Here is a 27,852-nt window from a genome sequence, read left to right on the forward strand (position 1 = left end):
GGTGAGGGAAATATTTCCAGTCTCCTCCACTACCGAAAACAACTCCACCAAGACAAAATGAGGCCACATCAGCTTCAACTCAAACTCAAGGTTTTAGTTTCTTGTCTTGCATCCTCAAAGCTATACGATGAAACCTGATTAACTCAACTACAACACACACATACGGATCACCTGCTGTTTTGGAAGGTGGAAAAATGCTTTCTTTTCTGTTTTTATTCATTTTTTTTCACCTTTTTCGTGTGATGGCAAAAAAAAGAGTGATCTCATTTTAAACCCATTCCAACTGGTGCCAGGGGAAAATGGTTTGGTTTGAATAGAACCACTGTTCTGCTCTGTTCTGTTCTGCTAGACGTCTGTACAGAGCTCAGGGATGCTGGATCCAGAACTACTTTTGTGGCTTTTGGTTCAGCTCCAAGATTCAGTTAAGCTGTATTTCCCCCTTTTCCCCTTTTTCCATCTGATCTGTGCTGCAGAAACATGCACAGTCTGTATGTGCACTACCTTTTACACATAATGCAAACAGCAGCCATGTTTGTCACAGGTGCTCCATCACTCAAAGTTGACACACGCAACATCTTTGAGCTCAGAAACACATTTTACAAAACAGGAGCATTCACAGTTTCCTCGCTGACTGTTTAGGGGCAGAGGGAGAGAGAGAGAGCAGGCTTTGTGTCGGCATTACATCCAAGGCTGTAGGGATCACAAAGCTTTTGCCGTTCAGGAATAGCAATGGCGATATACTACACCTTCGCGAACATGCAAGGCACTCTGAAATTGTTCCTCTCATAAACCTAAAGCTTTAAATGACGAAATCATATTGGGTTCATTGGACGGGCAGAGACTTTCTTAAATGGTCTCACCCTTGCACCTATTGAGTACTTTTTTTTTCTCTAACCTCAAAGCAACACATAAGTACAAGTCCACTGTTGCTCAACTTTTCATAGAGACACTATAAGTGACGCATTTGTGCAATAGTTCTATACCGAAAATCATGACATCTCTGAGTTTTATTATTCTATGTAACAGTGTGTATTCACATTTGTCCAAGACGATCCAAATCATGCAATGGTCATCTGTCCTGTGCAAATTATTCGAAGTAATACTTTCACAGTGAGAGATTATTAGTATCTTGAGAGATCTGGTTTTTGAAAAATGTGCAGATCGTCATGATTCTGGGCGTCCCCCAGTTCTGAAATGTGGTCTGTGTTTCCCTTTGTCCCAATGAAACCCAAGATGTTGCACAAGTTGGACTTCTTCTCTGCGTCCATACAATCATTATGCATGAACAGTCTTTGGGAAATGTTTTATGATCATTGTGTGCAAAGATGCTTAGTTTGCATAATCAGGAACCCTGGCACTGGACCCATCAAAAGTATGTTTTAACCTCCCACAGCTCCCACGACCTTCTGAGATTGTCTGTCTGTTTTACTGATTTAGTGTCTTTTCACACTAGATGACGAACACATGTAGAAGACTTTGGTTCCCATGTTCCTCCTTCCATGGCTTTTCTTGTAATGGAAAATGAAAAAAAAGAAAACAGAGGACAATTTTCTTTTGTGCAAAAACATGCAATAGCTTGATTATAAACATCAATACAGTCATTTGGACTGCTTCCAAAGAAATGCAACAGGGTGCCAAACAAATTGCCTGCCTCATGTACTTAACAAAGTCTCTCTGACTTTGATGTGTGACGCCATGCGAGTATGCCGGTATTATTCTTCATATCTGCAGATATCTCTCTCATCTATGAACCCAAAGTAAGAAGGTGCTGGAAGCATAAGCTATAATCAGCTTCTTGCATGTCCTTTAAAAAAACAATTCAAAATTGTTTTTTTTAAGGACAATCAGATACACATGGGAACAGACTGTGCTCCTCCTTGTGTTCCACTGCAATGTGCATCATCCACATAAAACATGTTGACAAACATTTTACACAGCAGGATGCTCCCCTCAGTTTTTAGAACAGCAAAACACAAGCTTCTCTTGCAGCATGATACCCCTGTCCTAATGGATGAGCGTCGAAAACTCCACGAGAAAATGTATATACAGTATACTGTGTATATGTAAGCATATAAGTTCTCTGGCACACTGCAGCCTGTCTTGGCTGCACGTATTGTTTTTGGATCGGAGTTAAATAAAGTCCAAAGCAGTTTTCAAGTAACCAGCTTACTTTCCTCCATGCCAACCCCACCACTTTATTGATGCCAACCATCGGCAACTATTTCCTTGTTTGGCAATATCAGCGGGAGGAAGGAGGGAGGGGGAGGGGGGGGGACTAAAACCTCCTTTGGACTCTTAAAAAAAAACCAAGCACTCTGGAGCTACTGGAAGTGATTAGGTATATGCAATCTGACACTATACCTCACCACGCAAAAATGGAGTCTGATGGCTTGAACATTGTGGAGCAGTAGAGGTAGTCTTTTGTAGACTTAGACTTTGGGTCAGCTGCCATATTGCTGAACAAACACCAAAATGAGAATCTGAGAACACAGGGCAGAAGGGCAGGGTGCTGACATAGGCAGTGAGCAAATAGATGACTCCAGGTCAGAACCTCGCAGTGGGAGATCGTGTGAGGTTTCTATGAAAATACGGGTGTCTATTAGCTTACTGTCAAATACAAAATGAGGCTGCAGGCTTTTTGTTTCTGTCATGATGGTAAGAGATGAGCCCGCTGGGTGTCTTGCAGACAGCTGCTGTTTATTTTTAATCAGTGCTGGTCGGAGAGGATGGATGAAATGCTTCATGTTGTAGCCATGCTCTCGGCATGGCTCTGGGGACGGCATCGGTCGGTCCACCACTCTTGTCCAGATTGAAATATATCGACAACTTTCAAATCGATTTGCCATTAAAATGTTGTACAGACTTTCATGGTGACGATGAATCCTGCTGACTTTAGTGATATCTTGACTTTTTCCTCTTATGCCGCCAAGAGGTTCATGTTTGTGGTGTTATAGTCAAGTCAATTTGTTCTATATAGCCCAATATCCCAAATCACAACTATAGTGAAATGTCTCAACCACAATTGGGTGGATTTCCATGTTCCCACAAGGATAAATTCAAATAACTTTGGTGACTCCCTGACTTTTCATACAGCGTCGTTATCAGATGTTTGTCTACTATTTTGGTTTAAGGCCAAACTCCTATCAGCCTCAGCTGTACTTTTTGTTATTGCTAATTAGCAAATATCATAGCAGGCTTATCTCACATGTCTCGCAGGGCTGCTAGCATTACTGTAGACTTAGAGTAGAACTGCTGTAGACTATTGTTTTAAATGTATACACTTAGGAGTGTAGGAGTCTACTTCACTGAGTAGAGGAGTGAAGTGAAGAGTAAATGCAACTCGGGATAATGAAAAAGCCATGGGGGACAACATTACAGCCTGTAATGTATGTGTTTTAAGCACGTCACTCTGATTAGAAGCATGTGGTTATGATAACTTAGTGTATTGTGTCCATCTGTGCTGTATTTTTCACAGTATGTAGGAGAGACAGGTTTTTCATATTATTGTTGTTTCTCAGTTTATCGGTGTTCTTAGTTCAGGCTTCAAACGGTGTATTTTTTCCGGATGTCCTCCTTTTATTTCCATTGCTAAACCCAAAGGCATGCTGTGAGGGGACTTGCATGCTGAGGGTAAGAGGACTCCGTATCATCTGTTTGAAATTCAATTTCAACCACAGTTCTACTTGAAATGATTACATGGGATAACATCGGACATATATATACTGTATATATAACCATACGGTAAGATAAGACTTATTGAACCAGAGGGGATATCACAGATAGAGAAAGTAAAACAAAATAAAATAAGTATACAAAACTGAATTGTCTAGAAGTAAAAATATTAACTATACAAGAGCACTTAAAGACACAATTACAAGGCAAATGTGACAGTGGTGTGATGTGATAAGTACCTGCAAAGTCAGTATATGTCAGCGTAAACCAGACTCATTCATAATATGATTAAGTAATAATAATAGTGTTTGTTTGGATTAATATAGACATACGATTTAATATATGATATAAAAAAACAGTACAACATAACGTTTTATAGTAAATTATAATATACTGATTTGTCCCTCTGAGAGAGGCCCAAGAATTTTAACTGGTGGGTCAGTGGCAGACGCCTCCAGACACAATCAATCATCTTTATTTATCAGCAAAGAGACAGATTTGCAGAAAAAGGCTCAGCCATGTCACACCCAGCAGTTCCAAACCAAAGACAGACAGTTGACACTGTAGGCCAGCTTGTTTTCTCTCACATGTGAGACTGAAAAAAAGTGACATCACAATGATTTGCAAAAGGGGACTTCCCTCTCTTCAGAGTGAGAAACGGCTGTGTTCTCCACTGGAAAATGGTAAGTAAATCAGGATCTTCACAAATCGGTGGAATGAGAACACTATATCTGGCTGGCTCCATAACACACATGGTTAGGAGATGATTTAGTGTTTGTTTAAGTTTTGCATTTTAACAGGATCCAATTTGTCATGTTACCATTCAATGGCAGCAGTTGAATTATACGCATAGGTACTCTTTTTATGTTGTTTAATCCCACAGCAACACATCTAGTAACTATTTCCTGTGTTTTGCAAATAGCGTAGTTTTAAGAGACAAGGGAAATATTAATAACCTTCTTCATTCCCCTAAGGTCCTTATATTTCCCCCCCAACAGAGTTTATGAAGCAAATCTTAGAAGTGGCTCTTGACTTTAAGAGGAAAGAACAATTAATATTACGTGCAATTGAACCTGAAGCTGTTACCATATTGTTTGAAGTATTATATCTTATGTTCTTTGATTTTACTACTTTTAAATTATGGACAAATAATGACCAAGAAAAGAATTTACAGAAATTATCCCAAAACACATTTGTTACTTTTTTTAACAAGGTTTTTTATGAATGTTTTCTGGAAAGCTACTTGTTTACAGTTAGAAGATAGGTAGTACTCATAATGAATATATAGCAGAACTGTGCAAGTACACTCACACGTATATTCACACATTCTACAGGAGGCCATCATTATTTTATTTTTTCATCCCTGTGAGAACAAACCGTCACACCATCAAAGACGAAGACAAATGTGTGGACAGAATGTGGTTATAGTGGCTCATTAAACAGTGCTTTGTTCATCAGCATTCGAAAGTCAAACGCGGGTGTTTCTTTTTCTCACCTGGTGTTTGATGGCAGTTTATGTAAATTTCTTTTAATTCTCATTCTCTTTTTTCACTAGCGATCACTTTGTTCAAGCAAGGCTGATCTTTGACCCAGTGTGAAACAGAAATGTGTCAGTTTTTCTTTTCTTTTTTTTTTTTTTTTTTTTTTTAAACTTTCCATCCACGACCTAAATGCTTTCACTCTGACAGCGTTGACAACTCAGGGCCACTGTCGCTGGGCGGACGGTAGTTTCAGCCCCCCTTTTCTCTGCCCCCTTTTCTCTGCTCCCTCTACTCTCCAGGGTCCCGGACGGCTGCTCTCATGTGTCATGCAAACACACTTGCTGCTTCTACCTCTTTCTCACACACATACACCCCCCCCCCACACACACACTTAAAAAAACACATTGAGTATGTGTGTACACATATATATTCACATGCAATCAGAGTTGTGGAAATGCAAACACAAATTCACAGACATTCTCTCTCTGTATGTTTGTCTCTCACATAAACGACCACACAGATAGACATCCAGACACTTGCAATCAACACCTTAACGCCTTGAAAATAAGTGATTGGAATCAAAAACCGCAAATTGCGCCCATGTAGTTTTTTCCCCAGGCAAGATAAAGTAATGAAACACAAGCTTTAGTATCATTAACTACATTGACCAAATGGTTAAGTCATTATTTTCAAAACAATATTTTATGTTCTTGTTATGGGGGTCATAACTTTTCTAGAGCAGAAAATGTGAGAAAAATAGTCTGATTCCAAAGCATGAAGTTGTGAAAGTCTCCCAACATTAAATCAGACAGAAATTCCCAATGGAAAAAAAAAAAATCAGTGTGGCTTCATCTGACTCTTGTGGTTGCGATGTTCCATAGTGTCACAGCAACAGTCACAACATATTCGTGGAATACAGATATACTTCGCAGAGACACTAGACACTACATGTGGTGCCAGTCCAACAGTGAGAGAAATCATCTATGGGAGTTCTACAATACTGAGCCAATACTAACAGAAACCAACACCAGAGAGGATCCCCTTTCTACTCTATATTTGGCTCCTTCTGTCACTCCTGGTGAGTTTCCCTCCATATGGAACAAAAGGAAAACTGTGCCAGCTACAAGAAGGGCCTTTGGATTGCTCAGAGTGTCCGACAGGGATTACTTCTCAGTTATCCCATGAACTGAAAATACTTAAGCCTGCAAGCTGGCAGAATAGAGGCCGCTTGTCCTGTGTGTGCTGATTGGTGGTGATGCTATAAAACTTAAAGAGACGACAGCGCAGTGAATTAAAAACTGTGTTATGGTTTATATGCGGAAACGCTGGGTTGTAGTTTATTTGGCTTTTTAGCCACTAGCCACAGTAGCAGCGTGGCTCTAGGGATAGCAATGCTAGTCAGTCAGTTGGTCTGTTTGTCCACCAGTTTGGTCCAGACTGAAGTACTATTCAAAACTAATTACTTTGACTTTTTCATCACTTTTTTGACATGCTATACAATCACTTTTTTAGGACTTTTTTGATATCATATAGTCTGATTTCATGACTTTTTTTGACATACTATAATATTACTTTTTAATTACTTTTTTCAAGATACTATGCCATTCCTTTTTTATTAAGCTCTTTGACATTGGATAAAATTGTCAATATAAGTCATAGTAATCAATTAGTTTCCTGGTACACTATAGTATGACTTTTATTACATATTCTATGGCATTCTATACAAAGACCTTACATGGCATTCATGACACATTTTAAATAACTAATCGGCTACTACACAATAGATTTGCTATGGCATTTTAAAATTGAATACACTACTCCTGTACTACGTCAAACAACACCCCCCGTCTTACTTGCTGTGGTGCAAATTCAACATTCGTTGTCAAGTTATTCAGGCGTACATTTTGCCATAGCTGTTAACAAAGGTATCTGAATACCTATCAACCACTAAGCAAATGCACCCATAAAGCAAATCCCTGGTGGTCCAATACATATTTTCACACTTTCAGATCATGCTTTGATTCACATGTACCTAAAGGAAACATATTCCTTCAGCTCACAATAATGTGGATGCAGAGTGCATCACTGAGGTCAGACTCGTTAAATACTTGAGGTTTGGTGGAACATCATCAGGAAGAACCTTATCAAAGAGTTTTTACACCCGACTGGTTGTGACAATCCAACAGCCGCCTGTTTAGACTCAGCTGCTCCCTATCCCGAGTGACCACCCCGATGTGAGGCCCTGGGTTCTCTGTTCAAGAGGTACACTAGGACTATCCGATAAACCAGCACTAACCTCAACTGGCAGAAAGCACCTTTATTCATAGACCAGTAGTAGTTTTTGGATTACCTTTCTCACCCACAAATTTAACTTAAGTATTTTTTTTTCAGTCATTCTGTGTGAATTTCCTCTGACTTGGCAGTACTCAGCCTGTAACTGTGCACTGCGTAGCTGACACCTTCCTAAAAATAGTGCCCACTGATCCTTGAGACCCCTCTGGGAAGCACCACACATTACCAGGACTGCATCCCGAATTACCGAAGGGAACATGAATTCTGCGTCGATTTCTGTCGACGTTTAGATTTCACATATAAACAATTTCCATGGTGACACACACTTGTATCAAACTTATGAGTATGCATGAATCCAGAGATATGTATTGAAACTTTTTTTGTAATGTAATATGTCACCTCGATGCTGCGGTGCTGCACCCTCTGGTGGGGTTGATGAACACAGCTTTTAACAGCATGTGGTCAAGTGTAGTAGCAAAGTACTGAACCTGTGAGATCATATTGTCTTGCACTTGTGTGTCAGCAGAGGTTTATTTATTTTTCAAGGAAGCCTGGGAAGCAAACTGTCCATTGCATATTTAAACTATGAGCAATGAGAGATGATTCTTTTGTAAATATAATGGTGCCTCAATATTTCACATGTTAAAGGGACAAAAAGGCATTCAAAGAAGTGATGCACTTATTTTGGATTGAGGGATAATTTGTAGGAATAATCACATTGTAAGATTAATAGTTTCCAATTAAAACAACCGTGTATCATCATGTTGATGGCTTTAAAACAAACGGGGTTCTCACTTACTTCAAATCTTCCTCACATGCATGATGGGTCTCCTCAATGATGAATCTGACGATAAAACCTTTTTCTTGTTTTCCCGTCTTCACTTTTCTGTTTTATTTTGATGAAAACATTTCCCTCTAAATAGTTAGTTAAAACAGAGTTTGCATGCATTGCTCAGAGCTTTCCACTGCATGGTGATCAAATCCTACGCAGCCCTGTGGGAGTTAAGAGGTTGTCTGGGCACCGCAGGTTCAAGTTAACAAACTAAAGTTAGATTTCACAAGCGGCTATAAGTCATTTCAACCACGTAACTTCCACATGATGATCAGTGTGGCATGTCTTAGCATTTGATAGAAGGGGGACATAAATTGTGTTTGTGATGCACTTCAGCTGTCTAAAAGAGGCTTGAAACAGTGTGCCAGGTCTCCTGCTGGCCACCACTATATAGAGAAAGGGGCAGCAGTTAAAATGGCATGTACCCCCTGAGGGGATTTTGTAAAAGGAGACCCAAACTGAAATGGACAGCTGAGCCAACTCGCATGCCTTGCACATCAACTGTAAGGCCTTCTGGTACCATCTCTCATCTCTAATTCTGCTTCTCTATGGTTAGCGTCCACTCGACGTTCAGTGCGAGTGGGAATAGAGTCTCAGGAATAAACAAGTCAAAGTACCACATTTTCCAAAACTGTCAAATTACTAACAAGTGATGAATAATTCCTATGCCCGTTTTAAATGAATGAAACCTTGAAGATTCAACACTTAATTTAGAACATCTGTATCATTTTCTTTCTTCCTGCAGTCATTTTCCCTAAGTTCATCAAATGCACTGTTAATGAAGACAAATGGATGAAGAGACAGCAGACTGGACAGCTTGCCTTTAATAAGACGTAAGATGCTCCCACTGACGTAACGCACATCAAAATAATTATAGCATATACACGCACCAGCATTTCAGATACATATGAGTCCATGGAGTCTCAATGCATATGAGAGAAAACTTTGTCATGCTTTCACATGAGAGAGTTGAATAGTGGAGTAAATCCCTGTTTCTAGGGATTCACATTAAATGACCTGCGGTTTCTTATTCGTGAAATTGCACACTCATGATTACATCCAGTTCTGCGTACAATCAATCATAGCTGAGATTTGCACACACAGTATTTCTACACACAGGAAGAAGCTGTTGCATCCGGAGTTCTCAATTTAACTTTACAAAAACTGTTACAGGTAGCTTTGTACAGACCAGGATGTATAATACCTGGCTTTTACTTAGAGTGTCTACTCAGAGCAGAGTAACATAAAATGACTCTTTCATTTCAACTTTAAACCACAGACTTCCTTTGTCCATCACACAAAGTTAATTTACATTATTCACAGAAATGTACCCAGTCTTTTATATTTATCTTTCAGTTAAATAACTAAAGAACAAAGAAAAAAGAAACACTTACAGCTTATGGTAATAATTACTCAGCTGGACTGTAATGTACAAAGGAGGATACTATTGAGTATTAAGGTGCATGGAATCTATGCCACAAAGATCTTTTAAGTGTTAACACTGACGCACCTGTGTTGCATACAGCAACACTTTTCCATCCCGTTGTCTTTTGCTTTTTGTGTCCCGATGCTGGATCGTCATCTTCTGTTGCCCGCTTCATCTTCGGAGAGAAGAATGTTTGCTTTTAGGGGCTTTGAAAACAGCTGGCACAGTTCACAGGGCTCGGGAAAGCACTATGGCCAATGCGACGAGCACTTCAACACTGGGGATATGTCACAGGACCTCTGTGAGGGACGCACAGAGCAAAAAGGGTGAAACGTCAGCAGCCGCTGAGCATTAATCAACACGTGCTAATGGCCAAAACAGAGTCGACCTGTTTGATATGAGTAATGACATGGTCCGTAAACCTCTGACCTGTTGACGATACTAAATGCAGGATGTTTCAGAGGGCATGAGGCCATTAACATAAACGGTCTTGTGTACATGAGGGTAATGAAAAGGTCTCCATTGAAAGTCTTTGTATGGTCCAATGCAGCCAACATGTGGAATAAGTTTGTAATTAAATAGGCTGAGAAAACGAGCACACTCTCACCAGGTATGGCCATTCAAACAAACCCTTCAAGCATGTCTCAAAATAAAATGACGACCATTCAATCAGTCTCGCGTATCAATAAATGCCCCGCCAGGTCAAAGGGCGTCTCAAGTATGCTGGTTTACACGAGAAGAGAAAACGAGAAGAGAGAATGTTCACTCTTTATAGGACTGAGGCAAGAGGTGTAGGACGGAGGAAGGTAAGTGATTTCACGAGAGAGGTCAGTGGGCTAGCAAAGGTAATGGTCCTCGGTTTGCGTAACTTAGTATTTGGGACTGCTGGCTTGTCTTCAGGCTAACAGGTGAGGATTAAGATCTAGCTGTAGGGCGCTGCTGACGTTGCAGCTGGGAGGGGGGGGGTCGAGCGAGGAGTGATATGCTGCTTAATTGCCGCCGGGTCTTGTTTCTAGCCCCTAGCAGTGAAGCACTTGTGGATAGGGTCTCCTCATCAACTCGGCTATTCTAGGAATTCCTCACTGGCTGCAGGCCAAAGTCAGTGGAGCTGCTGAATAAAAGCTGTCATCGGTATAAAGATACCCCGTTTCTCGTCACCCTTTCTTCCATATCTCATCTCCACCCCTTTAAAAGTGTAAATGGAGTCTCAGTGCAGCACCATCCACACCAGGGGTTACACAGTCCCACTGGAGGGATGACCTATTAAGTTCAAGTTCGTTGACGCTTCGTGCCAAGGACAACGGCACCAACTATGGTGCCTTGTACCGCAGCCTTTATTGGGTAATGTGAACTTGGCCAAGTGTAAAATCAGCTCAGTGCAAATGAACCGTGGCTCTGCATGCTGCAGCTCTTTATTAGGGACAGATCGAATTAGTACGTTGGCGTTCTTGGTTAACCTCGATGCTTTAACTCAGAATTTGGTTGTTTGGATACTAATGAATAGGATACTGTCAGTTATCCATTCATTGTAGAAATCAGGTTTTTGTTAATTTCCCTCTCCGTGGATCAATAAAGCATTATCTTATCTTGTGCCGTCTCAAACCTTGAGCCTAAATCAGGCCGTTCGTAAGCTATACCAGCCTTGAGGCCATGCCGTTATTTCCTTAGAGACTACTAACTGCACTTTATTCACAGCTCAGTTAGAAGCTAATGTTCCTCTAGTTCATCTCAAACACCACCATCGACCTTTAACTAATAACATGAAACAAGGTCATAGTACATCTATTCTAGCCTCTCCGCACTGGTTGGCTTTGAGTTTTAAAATCAATTTTGAGATTATAGTTTACATTTTTTTTTAAGTACTATTATCACCTTATTATTGGCCTTTTCCACTGAAAGAAAGGTGAGAAGATCAATAACACTCAAACATTAAGCTACAGCGAGCAGCAGCTTAGCTGAGCATGAAGACTGGAAACAGCATTCCCTGCTCTGCCCAGATGTAAAAAAAAAAAAAAAAAAGTTACATTTCTGTTTTTGTATGGATTCAAAAAAACCAAGATATAAGGTATTAATCAGTGAGCTTTATAAGGGCTGGTAGTCTAGCAGTCCACCCTGCTTCCAGTCTTGCTGCTGCTGGCTATAGATTCAAATCCACTTACCCGCATCACAACACAGGGTGGCCAGACATTTACTGCACAGGATCACCAGTTGTGGTACATCCCCTCAGAGTAGCCAAGTTGGTATGCCTTCCTTTCTTCACTTCCCTTTATATTTTCATTGCTAACTTTAGCTTTCTTTAGATCTAAAGTCTAAGTCTTTGACATGATGTTTGGTATGTGTTGTAACTCTGTACCTGCGACATGCTGAGGCTTCATGGGGCCGGCCTTTTTCATGAATGACTCCTCACTTTCGAACGCGAGGATCGGCTCGGTGGCCATGCTGGTCTCAGACTTATCCCGCGCTCCGTTGGTGGTGTTGCCGTGATTTGCGAGATGGATGATATCTCCAAAGTGGGCGGTGTCTTCTTTAGTGGATAGACCATTTTCATGTCTCGTGGGCTGGATCCCATTGACCACAGGGACTGAGGGGCTGCTGAAGAGGGGAGACACAGAGCAGAATATGGTTTTAGTTATGATGGTCAGAGTGACTCATACAACGGATGAGTCATTGCATCGCCGTTCAATCACGGGAGTCTTTTAAAATCTACCCCATGAAGCGTATTCAAATACAACAAACTAAACGTTTCAAGAAACCAACTCTCTCCCAGTATTACAATTGTTTACTCAGTGTCTGAATCGAGTGTGTCCTTGTGTTTTCCGTTTAAGTTTTCAACAGTGCAAACGTACTGCAGGCTGGATTGGCGAAGTTTCTGTCACACAAGTTGTATACGATCCGCGGTGGTCTTGCATCAACGTGAGCACAAAGAAACGTTCAAAAATCCACAAAAAAGAGGCAGTAGCTTTACCTTTCTTTGACGCTGGTCTGTCCATTTTCCTGCTTGTTATTGGTCAAGTTGATCTCTGGCTTTGGCTGATAATCAGCAGATGCTGGAGGAAACAAAGTAAAACAGTTATTAGTGATCACACACAGTCAACATCCAACACTACCCTGCGTGATCAACCACCGTTAATGATCAGTCTTAAACTATGTGAGGCAAACTTAAATAAGCAGGAAAGGGATGCCAAATGTTCCTGGGCCAGTCTCCCTGTGTAGCCCAGAGTCGTCGTCTCCCCCAGAGTCGTCGTCGTCTTCTCCCCCCCCCCCTCCCCCTCCACCCCAACTCTGCTTTGCTGAGTACTTGGCTGTAGTTGAGACAGATTTCCACACCACTGACTAGAATGGAGGAATGCCTGCCAGGCCTCCGACCACATAAGTGGCTGGCTAATGTCTTCCTGCATTGGGGAACCTTGACAAACAGCATATCTTACAGACCACAATGATCCCCTTCATCCTACTCATCTACTGTACGTGACGTGGGCGCTTAGACAAGGAGTCTGTGCAAGTTATACGCTTCTTAATATAGTTGTGTTAACGACAGAATCTTCCCATAATTTATGGACGAGGGGATCTCTGCTCAGTTACTCTGCTTGAGGTTTCTTTCCTTGGTTGAGTTTTTCATTACCCACAGCGAGGGTCTAAGGACAGAGGGGTGTTGTATGCTGTTCAGATTGTAAAGCCATCTGGGGCAAATTATTGATTTCTGATACTGGGCAATGGAAATAAAATTGACTTGACTTAGAAGTTGTCTGTCTCTGTGATCGCCTGGCAACCTATCCAGTGTGTACCCGGCCTTCGCCCCTATGTCAGCTGGGATCGGCCCCCGCCCCCCCCCCCCCCCGCAACCCCCAATCGGATAAGCGGCCCCAGACAATGAATGGATGAATTAGAAGTTGTAGGAAGAGTGGATTTTGGTAAGGCCTTTGCAACATCGCATGTGTCTTGATATTATTACTTCTTTCTAAAGTAAGCAAGCTTTCGCCATGAGTCCGCTCTTCCTCTCCAAGTCCCTCAGTCCCACAGTCTGGACAACAAGCAAGTACACATGGGTCCTATTGTACTGTGTAGAAGAACTCAGACAGCAGCTGTGCAGGATATGAGGCGGAGAAATAATCTAATAACCCTTTTATACAAAAGGCTCTGGTGTGAGGCTGACTCACATGGGAAATGAGGGGGAAAAAAGCACAAAACAATACCTGGGACTGTTTATTCTAACATATGGAAGAGTTAAAAGAAGCAGTGGAGGGATGGTGCAGTTATGGGTCAACAAGTATCAACCGAAAGGTGGGATGAGTAAAATGAGTTCATCTAACATCAGTCAGACACCATTAAAAATCGACTCTGTACATTGAAGCGTCAAGTAAAAAATCGACTTTAAGTGGATTCTGGCAACAAAGTATCCACTTTGTTTTAAATCCCTTCACAGATAACACATTACTGGGAGATCAGACCCTAAACGATTGCTGCAGATTAAAGGCTATTAGCGGGTAATACTTTTCCTCCATTAGTTGAGGATGTTTTTGTAAAAAGCAGACTGATGTTCTGCTTACCTTTGCTGCTCTCTGCATCTTTGTCGTTGACGTTTGTGAGAGGGGAGGACTTGGTCTCTTTCTGTGACGATGGGAGATAATTACAGTCATTTTTATTGTTAAGTCAAGTTCTAGCCTGTTGTTTTGGTTAAAACTGAACACAAAATGTACTTTGTCGCCTGCATCTGTCTTGCGTGTCCTCTTCATGATCTCGTCCAGACGCTGAGAAAAAAAAAAAAGAGTCAGGGATAAGACAAAGGAAAAAGACACATGGAACCAAATGCCAAAAACAGAAGCTATTAAGTGTTTGTTGGATTTTCTATGCATTTTGTGCCGGGGGACACAAGATATCAGCGCAGAAATGTTTATACATTTAAGAAATAAAGATGTCAGGCTGTTCAAAATTGGGTTACGTTTAGTGGGCTAGACTGAGCCCACACACCTTGTCACACTGTTTCGCTTAATAACAGAGGTTTTACATGTTGCTGTTCATTGGGTCTCTTCACTGGGGAAAAGGAGTTCCTGTCTCTTGTGTATAAGGCCGTGGTGCTTAAAGTGAATGCACTGCACTCCAGGTGGAAAGTTGAAATAATAATAAATAATGACGGAGCAGCACTTGGTCGTAGGATGGTCGAACAGTGAACAGTAGGATAGAGGTCACTATACTCGTATGAACAAACCATTCTGTGTGAATAATTTGTATGCACAGAAGGCAGAGGTTTGATGGGAAATGGAAACTTTATCTGAGGACACTGCTGGCCTGGGACAGTAAGACCATAAAAGTGAAGCATTTTTTAAGATCCAAGATTATTCATGGAGAGCTCACACACTCACACACACACACACACACACACACACACGGCTTTGGCATTAGCTTTGCTGCAGAACTTCTGCCTCAGGACTGAAGATTCTTCTTTGTCTAAGTTATGTTTCCCCTCAGGATACTTTATTAAACCACCTGTGCACCACCTGTGCTCACTGATCACAAACTTCTCTTTGTTGAGGCGATACCAAAAGCAGGCCGGTCAGCTTCGGTAGAAGTCAGTCAATAACAGTGTGTTGTACAGTGTAACTAAGAGTACAGTGAGTCTTTTGGGCAGAGGACATGCTGTTCTTGTGGGCTAATTCCAGCATGCAGTCAGGCTCGGGCTGGCTGAGCCTCTCTCTCATGGAGAGAATCTAGTTAGCATAGAGAAGCGCGAGTATATCTTCATGCTCGACACACAGTCTAAGCCCTATTAAATCCTGGCATGCAGACAAGCAATCCAGGATAAGCCAAAAACATCATTCATCTTGGTTTCAGGGACTCAACTTTCTAGGCTGCTATTGTCAAAAGGCAGACCACAAAGTGAACATAATATAGAATATAATGCCTCCACTGAGGATATTTATGCAGTTGAGAGCAAAGCTGGGTCTTTGTAAAGCATCAATCTATTTATATATATTTTTTAAGGCAGTTTTCCCCCAAAACATCGAGCTAAGGATGTTTGGAAAATGACTAGGAATTAAATATCTACTTTCATTCTGTAAAAAATGCTTATGTCCGATTGCAAATGGGTGACTTTAAAAGCTGGCTGAAAGCAGAAGTGATGGGAGGACAGATGTGTTGCCCTACCCTTTTCCTCTCCAGCCTCTCCTGCTCCTCCTTCAGGAAGTGTTTCTCTCTCTCCAGACGCTGCTTCTCCGCCTCCTCCCGGGCTTTAGCCTCAGCTTCTTCCTTCTGAAACGCACAAGCGAGAATCCAATCACAATTTGAATGCCGGCTGAAGGGGAAAAAGAACAACTCGGCCAAAATAGGATGCCTTTGACATAAGGGTGTGGTTGCTTTCTGCAATTATTGTTTACAACCACAAAAAAAGAATACTTTCCTGTACATCTGAGCCAAAAAAAAGATCTATTTTCAACATTAACAGCCTTGTGAGGACCATTCAAAGAGAAATACAATACTCAAGCCTTTGGGTAATTATATTGGATCGTGTTTAACCACAAATGCCACTTCTGTAAAAGACCACAAGGGGGTGGCAAAGCATAATCGAGCATCAACAGAGAATAGACAATGCCTCAGCTGATTATATTACAGGTCTACAGGATAATCAAATACTGTGATGAACAGCCACATGTCCTGGTTCTACTAATCAAGCATCGCTATTATTTTCATCCGCTTCTCCCTGGCAACATTGACAAACACACAAAGAGTCAATATTGCTTAACGGTTATTTGACGAACTGAAAAGTAAAAAGGGCACATTCATCAGAGCTACCGGCTCACCGGTTTGGATTAATATTTTCCTTTAGAGGACAACAACATCCCACTGACGTAGAAAGTACTGGACTATGCTTTCGGACCTGTAGCTCCCAAAAAGGTCAGCGTGAGGTGAGCAGCTGAGCTGAGACAAGAAACATCTTTGTTTGCCAAAGATAGGAGAGCGTTTAAGTTTATGGCGTGGTGGATAAAGTGCCTGGGAATGACGTGAGGAGTGCATGCATGTGTGTCTCAACCTTTATTTGAAACGCAGTCATAACTGTCACAGTGGTGCATAATGGTCCTTGTCACTACTATGGGCTTTAACCCTTATGTGACTAACCGGACCTGTCCACTGCAACCTCACCAACAACGTATATTCCAGCTGGCTGTGCATGCTGCGCATTCACAGTCAATATACCTGTTTTTGTAAGCGCAGGTTCTCCTCCTCCTCAGCTTTGGCTCTCTCCTGAGCCTCTTTCTCGTCCTGCACGCGCTGGGCTTCGTCCCTCCTCCTCTGCTCCTCGGCCATGGCACGTGCCTCCTCCTCCCTAAGTCGCCTCTCCTCGGCCTCCCTAGCTATTCGCTCTTCTCTCAGGATCCTAAAGAGTTTGGGCATGAGGGTAAGAATGAGTTATTTACCACAAAATATCCTGTGCCAACCAAATTATTCTATTGAATGGACATTTCTTCTTTATTTTTTACCACGTCTGCTGACGCACAAGCAACAGGAAACCAATTCGAAACAATTGGAAGTCTTAGTGCCAACAAGAGATCACATCAATTCACAAGCTGTAAAGAGCGACTTGCTGTGGTTACGATCAGCCAACAGGCTATCAAATTCGTAATGCGTCCACACATCAGAGGCAGTGTTGAGTGAGGGCTTAAGACATAAATGTGCTGTGATAGTGCGTGGAGCCTTCCTGTTTAGTTAATGCCTTTTTCATTCACTACATGGGAAATAGCTAAATGCCCGAGGTGAGCTTTGTTTTGCAGCATATTCTAAACCAATAAATCATCACTTTAAAAATAAATTCTTCTATACTTAGCATTGGTTCAAATGTTATATGCCTGAGGGTGACATTGCAAACTAACTTCTGTACTATTCTTGAGATGGCTGACTGGGAGAAAAAAAAGTAATGAGTAGTTACAAGACCAAACCCATAAGTGGCAACACAGCTGGGGAATAACTGTCATTCAGCAAAGACACAGGCGTGTTTAAGAATATTTTTTTCTCATGCAGTGTCAAAAAACGTAACAGATCTATGACTATGCAAGGTCAACACTGTGCCGACCATCTGCGGTTGTGTTTTGAGGCATATTAGAACCCTCTAACCTCTCCTTCTCCTCCTGTTCGCGGCGCTCCTGCTCGTCCCTCTCCCTCTGCTCTCGGGCCTGTCGCCGGTTCTCTGCCAGGATGCGAGCTGCCTCCTCTGGGTTGTTGGTGCCTGCCATGGGCTTGGCTGATGGAGACGGTGTAGGCGATGATGCAGGAACAGAAGGAGCTGAATGGACTGGCTCAGGTGAGGGGGAGGCTGCAGTGGTTGATGGGGTCGAGGGACGGGGTGAGGCGGAGGCGGAGGCTACTGTGATGGCAGGAACCACGGCGGAACCTAAGACAGGGAAAATTAGTGTTACAGAAGGGACAATAACACAGGTATCCTGTGCTGTGTAACTTACCAGAGATCGTTGATGCGATAACTTATGCTTCCCTACAAGTAACGACTCTTAAAGTGGTGCCGATCGATCGTTATTAATAACACATTCAACCGCAGCCTTTTCTCTGCACTGTGAAACATTCTGTCCCTAGCAACTGGAAATTGTAAACAACCATAGCGTCAGCCTAAAAACTTGGTAATAGCATAATTAAGGCTGATTAGTGAAGCCTCTTAGTGCTGTGTGTTTGAGAAGGCACAGACTGTGGAGCTGTGTGTGGCTCACTCAGTACTTTGTTTTAATGGCTAATTAAGCCGCATGGTAATCACTGCCCATTGCTTCTTGAAAGAGATACTGATTTTCCTGGGGCTTTCTTACTTTTTCCATTAAGCTATTATTCTGGCTAGTAACAGGAAGAGACCAAGCCACACAGTGAAGAATTATTTGGGTATAACAAGAAAAATAAAATCAGTATGACTCAGACATGGAGGGAAGCTACCCAAAAGGAATAGGACAGTTGATCACTGTAGAGATGACAAATTGCAACAAAGTCAGGATTATTGTGCAGTATACTGATCTACAAAATAATAATGATAATATAACAATAATAATCTGTACTCAAGGTCTACTCGCTAGCTTGTACCACAGCTTTCAAGTCCTTCAATGGCCTTCGTCGGCAACTCCTCCAACATAGGTCAGACAATGTCAACTGATCAAACTCCATCACTGATGAAGCTTGTGAGATGGGATTGAAAGCTCTGGAAATAAGCTAGTAACTGGACCTTGAATAAAGATTTTTTTTGTCAAACTACTATTCCCAAGGTCAAACAATTTACCTGCTAATGCTCTAGAAAAAAAATCTAATTCTAATAAGGCTGATAAGGGTGTCACTCTGCAAAGAATTTACTAAATACCTGAACCATCGTAAAGTACTACTCCCTGAGAAGGACATTTTCTTTAGACCTGGGTTAGTACCCGAGTACGAGTTTTTTAATCCAGTTCAGACAGAAATAATTCCCATCAGAACATTTTCTTGTACTCACTCTCTCTCTTATCGGGAGTTGCGGGCCTGCGAGGCGCCTTCACTCTTTCGAGGGGGACGGGGGAAGAGGTGCGGTGGTCTATCCTGGCAGGGGTCCTGGCTCTTTTTGGTCGTCCTTTAGGGGTTGACGGGCTTCCACGTGTGGATGGAGGCTTGGGGGAGGCAGCAGGGCTGGGGGAGGCAGTTCTGCCCTTCGGCGTAGCTGGGGATGACGGCCGTTGTCTCGATAAAGGACTAGGACTGTAACACAAGAAAATACAAGAAAGATGGGAAATTTAGCAACAATTATCTTTGGACACATTGGTGTTTTAGACGTGGGCTGAAATGTTTGTTTACAAACCAGACGCATGTCCCGAAGAAACCAGACTTTAGCAGACAACGCACTCAAACATTGCATCATGACCCTCAAAGTGCTTTAACGGTCAGCATCGCAGCCATACACAGGCAAAGCAAAACTTAAGGGGAAACATCCATTATGCTGAAGAAGACATTTTATTTCCTCTTGCCCTCTGGCACTGACAGCTTTGCCACGCTCTTTGTGGCCTTTTTGAAGAATCAAAGGAACTTTTTTCCTGCTATTCCATCCCATCTGTGATGGATGTCATTTACTTCAGTGGCCTGGGGATACGAGAGGAAATGACCGCTCGTCTCGGGATCTTTCATGTCTGGGGTCAAACAGTGCATGAAATATGCAGACATAAACATGGTCTCTCTGCCTAACCCAGCTGTTGACCACAAACAAGCTGTTTGTGGGTCAGGGGGGTGTATGGTTAACCTTGTTTAAAATACAGTTTTGATGACCTATATAATCTGTATAAACGTCAAAGCAGCAGATTATTAGATGTCAGATTTTGCAAATGGTTCTTTAAGGAAATTGTATATTTTTTGAAGTGGAGATTGTAGCTTTAAAATATATACCTTTATATGGTGCACTTTTCAGTTGGAGCTTTCACGAGGTTTCAAACTTACCGTGCATTTATCAACTATGTTAATGTTCAACCGAGACCTCGATGAACAATTCTGCCCATGATGGATTGATCTGCCCATTATTTTTTCAATTAGTAATAATATGAAATAATGCTATTATGATTTCCCAGAATCCAAGTTAGAATTTCGGACTGCTGTTTGTACAAACAATACAGACATCTGAAGATTGCGAGATAATCTGACAAAAGGCAATGGGGCAGCAAATCCTCACATTTGAGAAAAAAACAATTTGCTTTTCAGAATTAACTGTGAAATTCTCTTTCGTTATTGTAATAGCCTTTGCTATTAGGCGCTGGATTATTATTTTTTACACGAAAAGATGAACTGCTGTATAGACCGACATAATCGATAAATAAATTAGTTATAAAATGAATGTTGCAGGCCTAACAATATAATTCCTCAATGGTTCGTCTTATTATTGAATAGAGTGGGAAACATTATACCAACTGAGAGGGCGATGACTGCAGCTCATGTCAGCTCATTTAAAATGACTGAGTTGTTGTTGCCATCCAAAAGGGAAAAAAGGTGATTGCCTAGCAGCAGTGGTAATGGACCATAGTCTTTCTTGAATGTGTAAACAGACAATTTATTATCATAATTAGAGATCTGGTCGATGAAAACAGTAACCAGGTTAGTGGTAAATATGACACACATAAGGAACATATAACAGATGAGTAAAATCTAAATTAACTGACAGATTTAAAACTGAACTGAAAGAAATCCCCCTAAGAAAAAAAGTACAAATAAAGTGTGCGTTTTACCTTGGATCCGGTCGGTGTCTCATACTGGGTAGAGACTGTCTCTTCTTAAGCACCTTCTCTTTACTGAGGGCACTCTTCTCCTTCTCATTCTCCCGTTCCTTGTCTTTCTTTTCTTTCTTGTTTTTATCCATCTGTACAACAAAAAGATGAAAATAGGTTAACACATTTAAATCTTTTTCATGTGCCATTCAAAAATAACATTCAATTATGATTGAAACAAAAAATAAGACAAGATACACTAAAGGTTGTCATACATGAAGTACAGGTCAGGCACTATGTTTTGCTCTTTTGGAAACAACAATCTCACTGGTAAATGTTCAACTGGTACAGGTGAACTGTATCCCCCCATTTCTAGAACAGAATCAGCCGTTATACATTTCATGGCTGTTTAGCTACGCTTTTATCCTGGGAAACGGCTCACTTATTATTGAGAGAGTCGAGCGTTGTTGTAAGTCTCAGAAGACTGTGACTACACTTGACTGTCGGATAGGAGAACCACAGGGCTAAAGCTAACTGGGCAGACTTACGGGTGTGGAGCTCCGTCTGTGTTGGCGCTGGGTGATGTCGGGTGTGCTGGACGTCACTCTCCAGCGGTCGGAGCAGCGGCGGTGGGGCTGGTGGGCGCACAACGTGAGGGGACTGGCTGAGGCCGAGCGGGGGCAGACAGGAGAGTCTGTGGAGAGAAGTGACCTACAATTAAAGCTCGCCGACATTCATACAGCAACATCTCATGTATTTATGGTAAGACAGATATTAAACTAACGCTCTTTTTTTTTTTTTTAAACTTACGACCATCTTTGCCATTGGTGAGGACACTGGCAGCACTGCGGCTCCTAGCGAGGAAAGACAGCGTTGGCGTCATCAGCCGGTCGACTATACTGCTCTCCCATGGACTCAGTGCAAGGCTACGGGCTGCAGGTTGGAAAAACAGATTGATGAAAAGATATGTCAAAAATGGATGTCCTCCGTTGAACCAGAGTGTATCACCCCCAAACAGCGGTCAAACCTGAAGTACTAGAAGAACTGAAGCCCATTTGAAATCAATCTTTGCAGAGTTCTCCGTCAGTACCCAGACACAGCGATAGAATAAAGTCTAAAACTTGTCACCAAAGAGAAGTGAAAAGAAAGAGTTATGTAAGTTATGGTTATTGTAGCAGTATGTCTACAAGCCATAAAGACCCGATGAAACACAGAGAACCCCAATAAGACACCTCGGTACCACCCAAGAGAAATGCTTGTCTAGACAGTGAGTCAGTTATTTATAACCACAGCCTTGAGCATACAAGCAGAGACGAAGAAGAGTATTTATTTGGGGGTGAAACTTCCTCCTCTGGCTTTAAGGTGCAGGACGACGAAGACTTTGCAGTGAATGTTCACACACATGGTGTGTGTTGTAGTGTTCAGGTAGAGAGGAGAGCGACAAGAGGAATAGAGTGTCTTCCCCCATCTATTTTCTCCAGCAGCACAGAGGAACAGTACAGTACCTGCTCCGGGGAGTTTTTAGAATACACTATCTCCTGAAAAATGCTGACTCACTCACTAACTTTACTTTTTTCAAGCCCTGAAGTTTCTCCCCTTTTTTGCAGGAGTACACCGTGACCTGGTTAACTGGAGACCTATAAAGAAGAGCTGCTCACACCCGCAGCATGAAGAAAGCTTCGTTGAAAGACACAAAGATAATTCAGAGAAATACTTTGTCATTTAGAAATCACACCCACCTCCAGAGCATCAATCAATAAAGCATTCAAGGCAATATAAAAAGACATCCCATATCCAGTAGGTTGAAAATGAGCACAAAAGGATCTTTGACTGTGCAAACACATGAAATGACCATCACCACACAATGAACCAACAAAAGGATAGTGAAACGGACAGCACAACAAAATGTGGACACGGCACATAACTCATATAAAATATGAGCATGCAGAACAAAAACCTGACCCAAATTCTGGAGAGTTAACAAAAAAGAACTCAAAGTGGTTTTGGAAGATAGAAATGGGTCAGCTGCCAACCACCAAGCAAAAGAGTGGGACGGAAATCATGAAGGGGAAGAGCACAATGATGATAAACGGGTTCGGAGGAGTTGGCGTGGCAAAGTGATGGACACAGTTAAACGGGAGGAGGTGTGGGGGGTGGGGGGGGGGCATTCCAGATGTTGCCTTACTTCTGCCGGGGGAGTTCCAGAGCGTAGCAGAGGACTTGGACAGTCGCTTGTTTATAACAGAGTCCACGTGTTTGGGCAGGTTGACCGTTGACACAGAGCATCTGCCTAAGAAGCCAAGAGAGCGCCAACACAGATGTTCACACAGGTCACATGGTTGAGAGTCAGATGGGGGGAACTTCTGTGGCGTCATGTGTTATGCTCGAATGATGCCTCTGTAAACATGCACCCACACACCGTGAAGGCAGCGGTACAGTACCGTACTTGTAATGTGAGCAACCTGCATTAAAGCAAATTCCTGTGTGCTGGCCGTGTATATAATAACTTCCACTGCTTTAAAGTAAACGTAAACACACACACACACACACACACACGTTCACTTCAGCTAGCCTTTAGGTGTGTCATCAGGGACCCATAATCCACACAACACACTGTGAACCGTTTCCATTGGCACTATTTCTTTGCTACAGAAGTTGGTTCAGTGAAAACTGCTGGCAGTGAGGTAATCCAGGAAAACAGGGGAAATATTTCAGAAGAAAATGAGTTGCTGGTGAATATTTTAAAATGGCATTGCTAATGCCGTGAGCACACCAAACTAAGAAAAAAAATGTTGTCCCTTAAAGGGAAATTAGTTTTATTGAATCAGTTGTAATGTTCTGCATTGTAGTTTGGCATGGGAACTTGACTTTGGCCAACCAAAACAGACTGAGGCCTCATCAAAGTGGCGAGTAAGATTTCAGGGAGGAGTCAAGTCCAGCTTACAGTCATGTATAAAAATCAGGTACTTAGGAAGGTCACTTCCCTTCAGGATCACCCCCTTTGGACAGAGTTTGAACTTTTACCATCAGGTCATGGTTTTAAAGCGCCTATTATAAGAACCAAGAGATGTAATGTTTCCTTTGTCCCTGCTGCCATTCACATGTTAAACGGCAGATGGTAGCCTATTAATCTTGTCAGTATCTTGCTCATTTACACAGACTACTTAAATTTTTTTATGTTCTGTTGTTGCTTTCCATCAGTGTTTAGGGTTTTGTGTGTCTTTATGTATCCTTGCGGCAAACTGCCCATTAGAGAACATTCAACTCCATTAAAGAAAAAGAGAAAACAACTTTGTTTTTTTGTAATTTTTGTGAAATGAGTAGACTTCTTCTTCTCACCTCCCATGAGATTAACATTCCTACTTCCCAACAACACCGATTCCAAAAGTCACGTCAACCCCACTAAGAAGGAACCTTTTATGTCCACCTTATAAAAGCTACCAACAAGCAGTGAACAAGAAAATATGCCTCAAGAACAATCAAACATGTGATGGAAAGAGGCTGCTGAGACACATCTGCCCATTTCATGGCTGATGAAGTGAAAGGGCACTTCATAAAAGGGCAAAAATAACTGAACCATCCATGAGGAATACTTGCATCTATCCCAGGTATACATGCCTTTAATACACTGTAATCAAATGAACACTCTGCTCTTTCCCCAAATGACATCAGACATGATTCAGAGAGCATTACAGTAATGAAGGTGCAGTATTAAAGCTGGCCTTGTCTGTTTACAATGAGGCAGTTTGCTCTTTTGAACGAAGCCAAGATGGGTACTTTGGAGCAAACCAAACTCTCAGCCACTCCACTGCAGCCTGTTTAGGCTTGTTTACTTTCATCATCTATCAGACGGCAGGAAGGGAGAGTAAGGAGAGATTGATTGGAGTGTCAATAATTCCCCTGGCATATGGCAGAAGCGATTACATGGCATAAGATAGAACTCAGGACTTTTTAGAGCTTCAAGTCGAGAGGATGGCACAAAGGGACAGAAGCATTCATCACACTGACCCTGAAGTAATGTCAAAGAGCAACAGCTTGCTAGGACAGAGCTGTAGTAGCCGACACATCAGAGGGAAGGGTGTGCTAAGATGGAGGAGCGCGACTGACGCAGCAGCGATGGCACATCAGATTAAAATATAACAAAACCAAACTTCCCGTGCTGTCGATATGTGTTTGGGCAGTATTCCAGACTGTGCACCTGCTAACTTTATATGCCTGCCCCAGTAGTGAGCATAAAACACTGTACACCGAACTAACACATCGATTTTGCCGTATAGATTGAAAAAGAGAAAACAAAATCGATTTTGGTACAATTCACCAATTTCAGGCTGCAATGCTTCAGATCCACCTAAATGGTCATGTTCTAAAAAAGATCAGAAAATGAGTCAACAAATATTTTGATAACTGATTAATTATTCAAGAACTATATCAAGCAAAAATACCACACGTTTGCTGGTGCCAGCTTCTCAAATTTCAGTGTTATATGATTGTAAATGAAAGAGTTGGGGGTTTTGGTCTGTTGGTAAAACAAAACAAGTAATTTTAAGACATCATCTTAAGCTCTGGGAAATTGAGATGGTCAGCTTTTCACTATTTTCCCACATTTTACTGACAAATCTGTGAGCGCACAGCCTTATCAATCTTCAAAGGAAAACGTGACCCCTGTCAGGACATTAGACAGTTATATTAGTGATTTAAGATCTGCTTTTGATTACAGCGGAAGGATCATTCATCTGCGGATCTTGCTGTTGTTGGGGAAAATACTAATTTTTATAGTCTATAAAAATTAGTATTTTCCCCAACAACAGCAAGATCCGCAGATGAACGATCCTCGAGGTCCTCATTTTCTGTCGTTGGACCGGGAACTGATGCTAACATAATTCTCCTCTAATGGACTGTAGGAGGTTAATGGCACTGAAACTCAATAGCCAGAATTGACAAATAAAAACCTCAACAGACAGAATCGATAGCCCGTAAAAGCACATATCCAGCCGGATAACTTCCATCAAATGCCTCATATTTGCTATATGAGTCAGTAATTTTTCCGTGGTTAAAGGTGAGTTCCTCGGTTATTATTTTATGAGGATGTGTATCCAGATTGGTTCAGCGTACTCACCTTCTTTCTGGCTGGAGTTCTGGCTTAGTGCACCAGCCCAGGACCACCTTTGCTGGCGGATTTCTGCCCACGTTTTCTTGGTTGACCTGTGGATGGCTGCCTCATAGCGTTCCTGGAAAGGACACAGGAACAGATATCAGTTATTTGGATGTCTATTGCATCAAAAGCAAAATCCTAAATCCCCTCATCTGCAGCTGATCCTGATCAGTGGTCAACCTCGTGATGGAAGGCATAAATATTTAACCTCTGGGTATCATGTGAGAAAGGGAATTATGTGTAACTGTCCTCACTAATACAACACCGTCACATATTGAATGGATTACTTTTCTAACAATCAGTTTTTCTTGTCAATACGAACTTTATTCTTCTCCAGTTTCTGTTTCTGTCTCTCCTCCAGGGTGGCTCGCCGTTTCTCCGCCTTGATCCGCTGCTCCTCGAGCTTCCTGCGGCGCTCCTCCAACTGCTGCTCCCGCAGCTGCCGCGCCTTCTCCTCCTTCTCCAGCCACTGGCTCTTTTTAGCAGCTAAGATGGGGCACAAAACATGGTCAAGAGAGTGAGACTTTACCAAAAGAGCAGTGGCCAAAGGAGTCCCCTCTCCATCAGTTGGTATGGCACACATTCTCTTTCAAGTGTCTGTTTGGACTTGAAAGAGAAGTGTGATATCTGTTGAAAGCATCTTTTGATAGGTTGGGTGATTTTATGAACAATGTAGTTTGCCTCTCTGATGTATACTTCTCATCCACCAGCTGTTTTTGAAAACAGCTGTGTCCCTCCACCTCAATCCCACTTTGTGTTTTGGAAAATAAATTCAATTACTTGACTTTTCCACAGAATGCAGCATAAAGCGTAGTTAGACAGATACAGTACTTCTGAAGTGACACTTTTACACCACACTAATCGCATCAAGCCCCCACTTCAACTTCAATAAACCGCACACTTTGATATGGAAATCGTCTCGTTGTCCCGGAGCCATTCAAAGAGGGCGTAAAGAAGCCATTCGCAGCTGCCTCTCTGTGTACACAACTCACCATATTTCTTTAAACTACAAAGCAAAACCTCCGTGAAGAATCAGCCTCTGCAAGGAGGCGAGGCGTAGTTCTCTTAAGCACTTGATGCAACAAAGGCAACTGGTTGTGGATTCAAGATTATGGTGACGGATCATTGCAGAAATGCTGGAGGCTAGAGGGGTTACAATTTATTGGGAGGCACAGAGTTCAGCTTTTTTTATACCAAGGCACTGCTTGCCAGCACGGTGCAGCAAAGAAAATATCTGCTGCAGTGCGACTCTCAGCTCACTGCAGCACAATGGCCGCAGTTTAGGAGAAGCCACATCTTAACCTTGCAGTGCTGCGGATCTTTACACGTGGTAGTGCAAGCAAAGAGTAGTGGAAACTGCTTCATAGGTCACTCGTTGTGCTGTGCTGAGAACAGAGGGTGGGGGGGGGGGGAAACCTGCTTCCATCTCGTGCGCTAATATAATGTTAAAGGCTCGCAGAGAAAGATCACCATTGTCAACATCCCTGACATTTCCTCCCAACTCACAGGAGAAACTTTGAAGGCTGCACCCACTCACACCCACTCACAGTGTGTGGCTGGGGGCTTCAGAGAGGTTAGTCTGAATGATATCAGCTCACGATGTAAACAATTGCCCATTGCTTTTCAGTGCCATTCATCATCAGTCATTTAATCATCTATAGTAATGCGTTAAGTGATAAACAGATTCTAAACAGAATCTAAAGCGGACATTTAAAATGCGTTCCTCAACTCTCTCCTCACAGTGATCAGTGCTGACATGTAGCATCGAGGCCTAATATAGTAAGACCATGAACTAATCAGAAGCA

At 42.1% G+C, this 27,852-nt stretch overlaps 1 protein-coding gene across 5 annotated transcripts in view; it reads right to left on the minus strand.

Moving 5' to 3' along the window:
- Positions 1 to 9,083: 9,083 nt before the first annotated feature.
- map7d1a (MAP7 domain containing 1a) overlaps positions 9,084 to 27,852 on the minus strand; it is a 37,848-nt gene continuing 19,079 nt past the window's right edge. For 3 of the 5 annotated variants that reach the window (XM_031852899.1, XM_031852898.1, XM_031852897.1), the window contains 15 exons: positions 26,370 to 26,533; positions 26,012 to 26,123; positions 23,081 to 23,185; positions 21,706 to 21,828; positions 21,444 to 21,589; positions 20,917 to 21,047; positions 19,170 to 19,408; positions 17,807 to 18,083; positions 16,892 to 17,072; positions 15,845 to 15,949; positions 14,401 to 14,451; positions 14,251 to 14,311; positions 12,669 to 12,750; positions 12,057 to 12,295; positions 9,084 to 10,002 (listed from right to left, as the gene is read on the minus strand). In XM_031852899.1, the coding sequence (XP_031708759.1) occupies positions 9,992 to 10,002; positions 12,057 to 12,295; positions 12,669 to 12,750; positions 14,251 to 14,311; positions 14,401 to 14,451; positions 15,845 to 15,949; positions 16,892 to 17,072; positions 17,807 to 18,083; positions 19,170 to 19,408; positions 20,917 to 21,047; positions 21,444 to 21,589; positions 21,706 to 21,828; positions 23,081 to 23,185; positions 26,012 to 26,123; positions 26,370 to 26,533 (2,027 nt within the window). In that variant the 3' untranslated portion in view covers positions 9,084 to 9,991. The remainder of the gene's footprint in view (positions 10,003 to 12,056; positions 12,296 to 12,668; positions 12,751 to 14,250; positions 14,312 to 14,400; positions 14,452 to 15,844; positions 15,950 to 16,891; positions 17,073 to 17,806; positions 18,084 to 19,169; positions 19,409 to 20,916; positions 21,048 to 21,443; positions 21,590 to 21,705; positions 21,829 to 23,080; positions 23,186 to 26,011; positions 26,124 to 26,369; positions 26,534 to 27,852) is intronic. The other 2 variants (XM_031852901.1, XM_031852900.1) reach the window with 1 other exon arrangement.

This window comes from Anarrhichthys ocellatus, unplaced genomic scaffold (assembly GCF_004355925.1).
Source record: "Anarrhichthys ocellatus isolate YVR2014 unplaced genomic scaffold, GSC_Weel_1.0 scaffold13, whole genome shotgun sequence".
NCBI lineage: Eukaryota > Metazoa > Chordata > Actinopteri > Perciformes > Anarhichadidae > Anarrhichthys > Anarrhichthys ocellatus.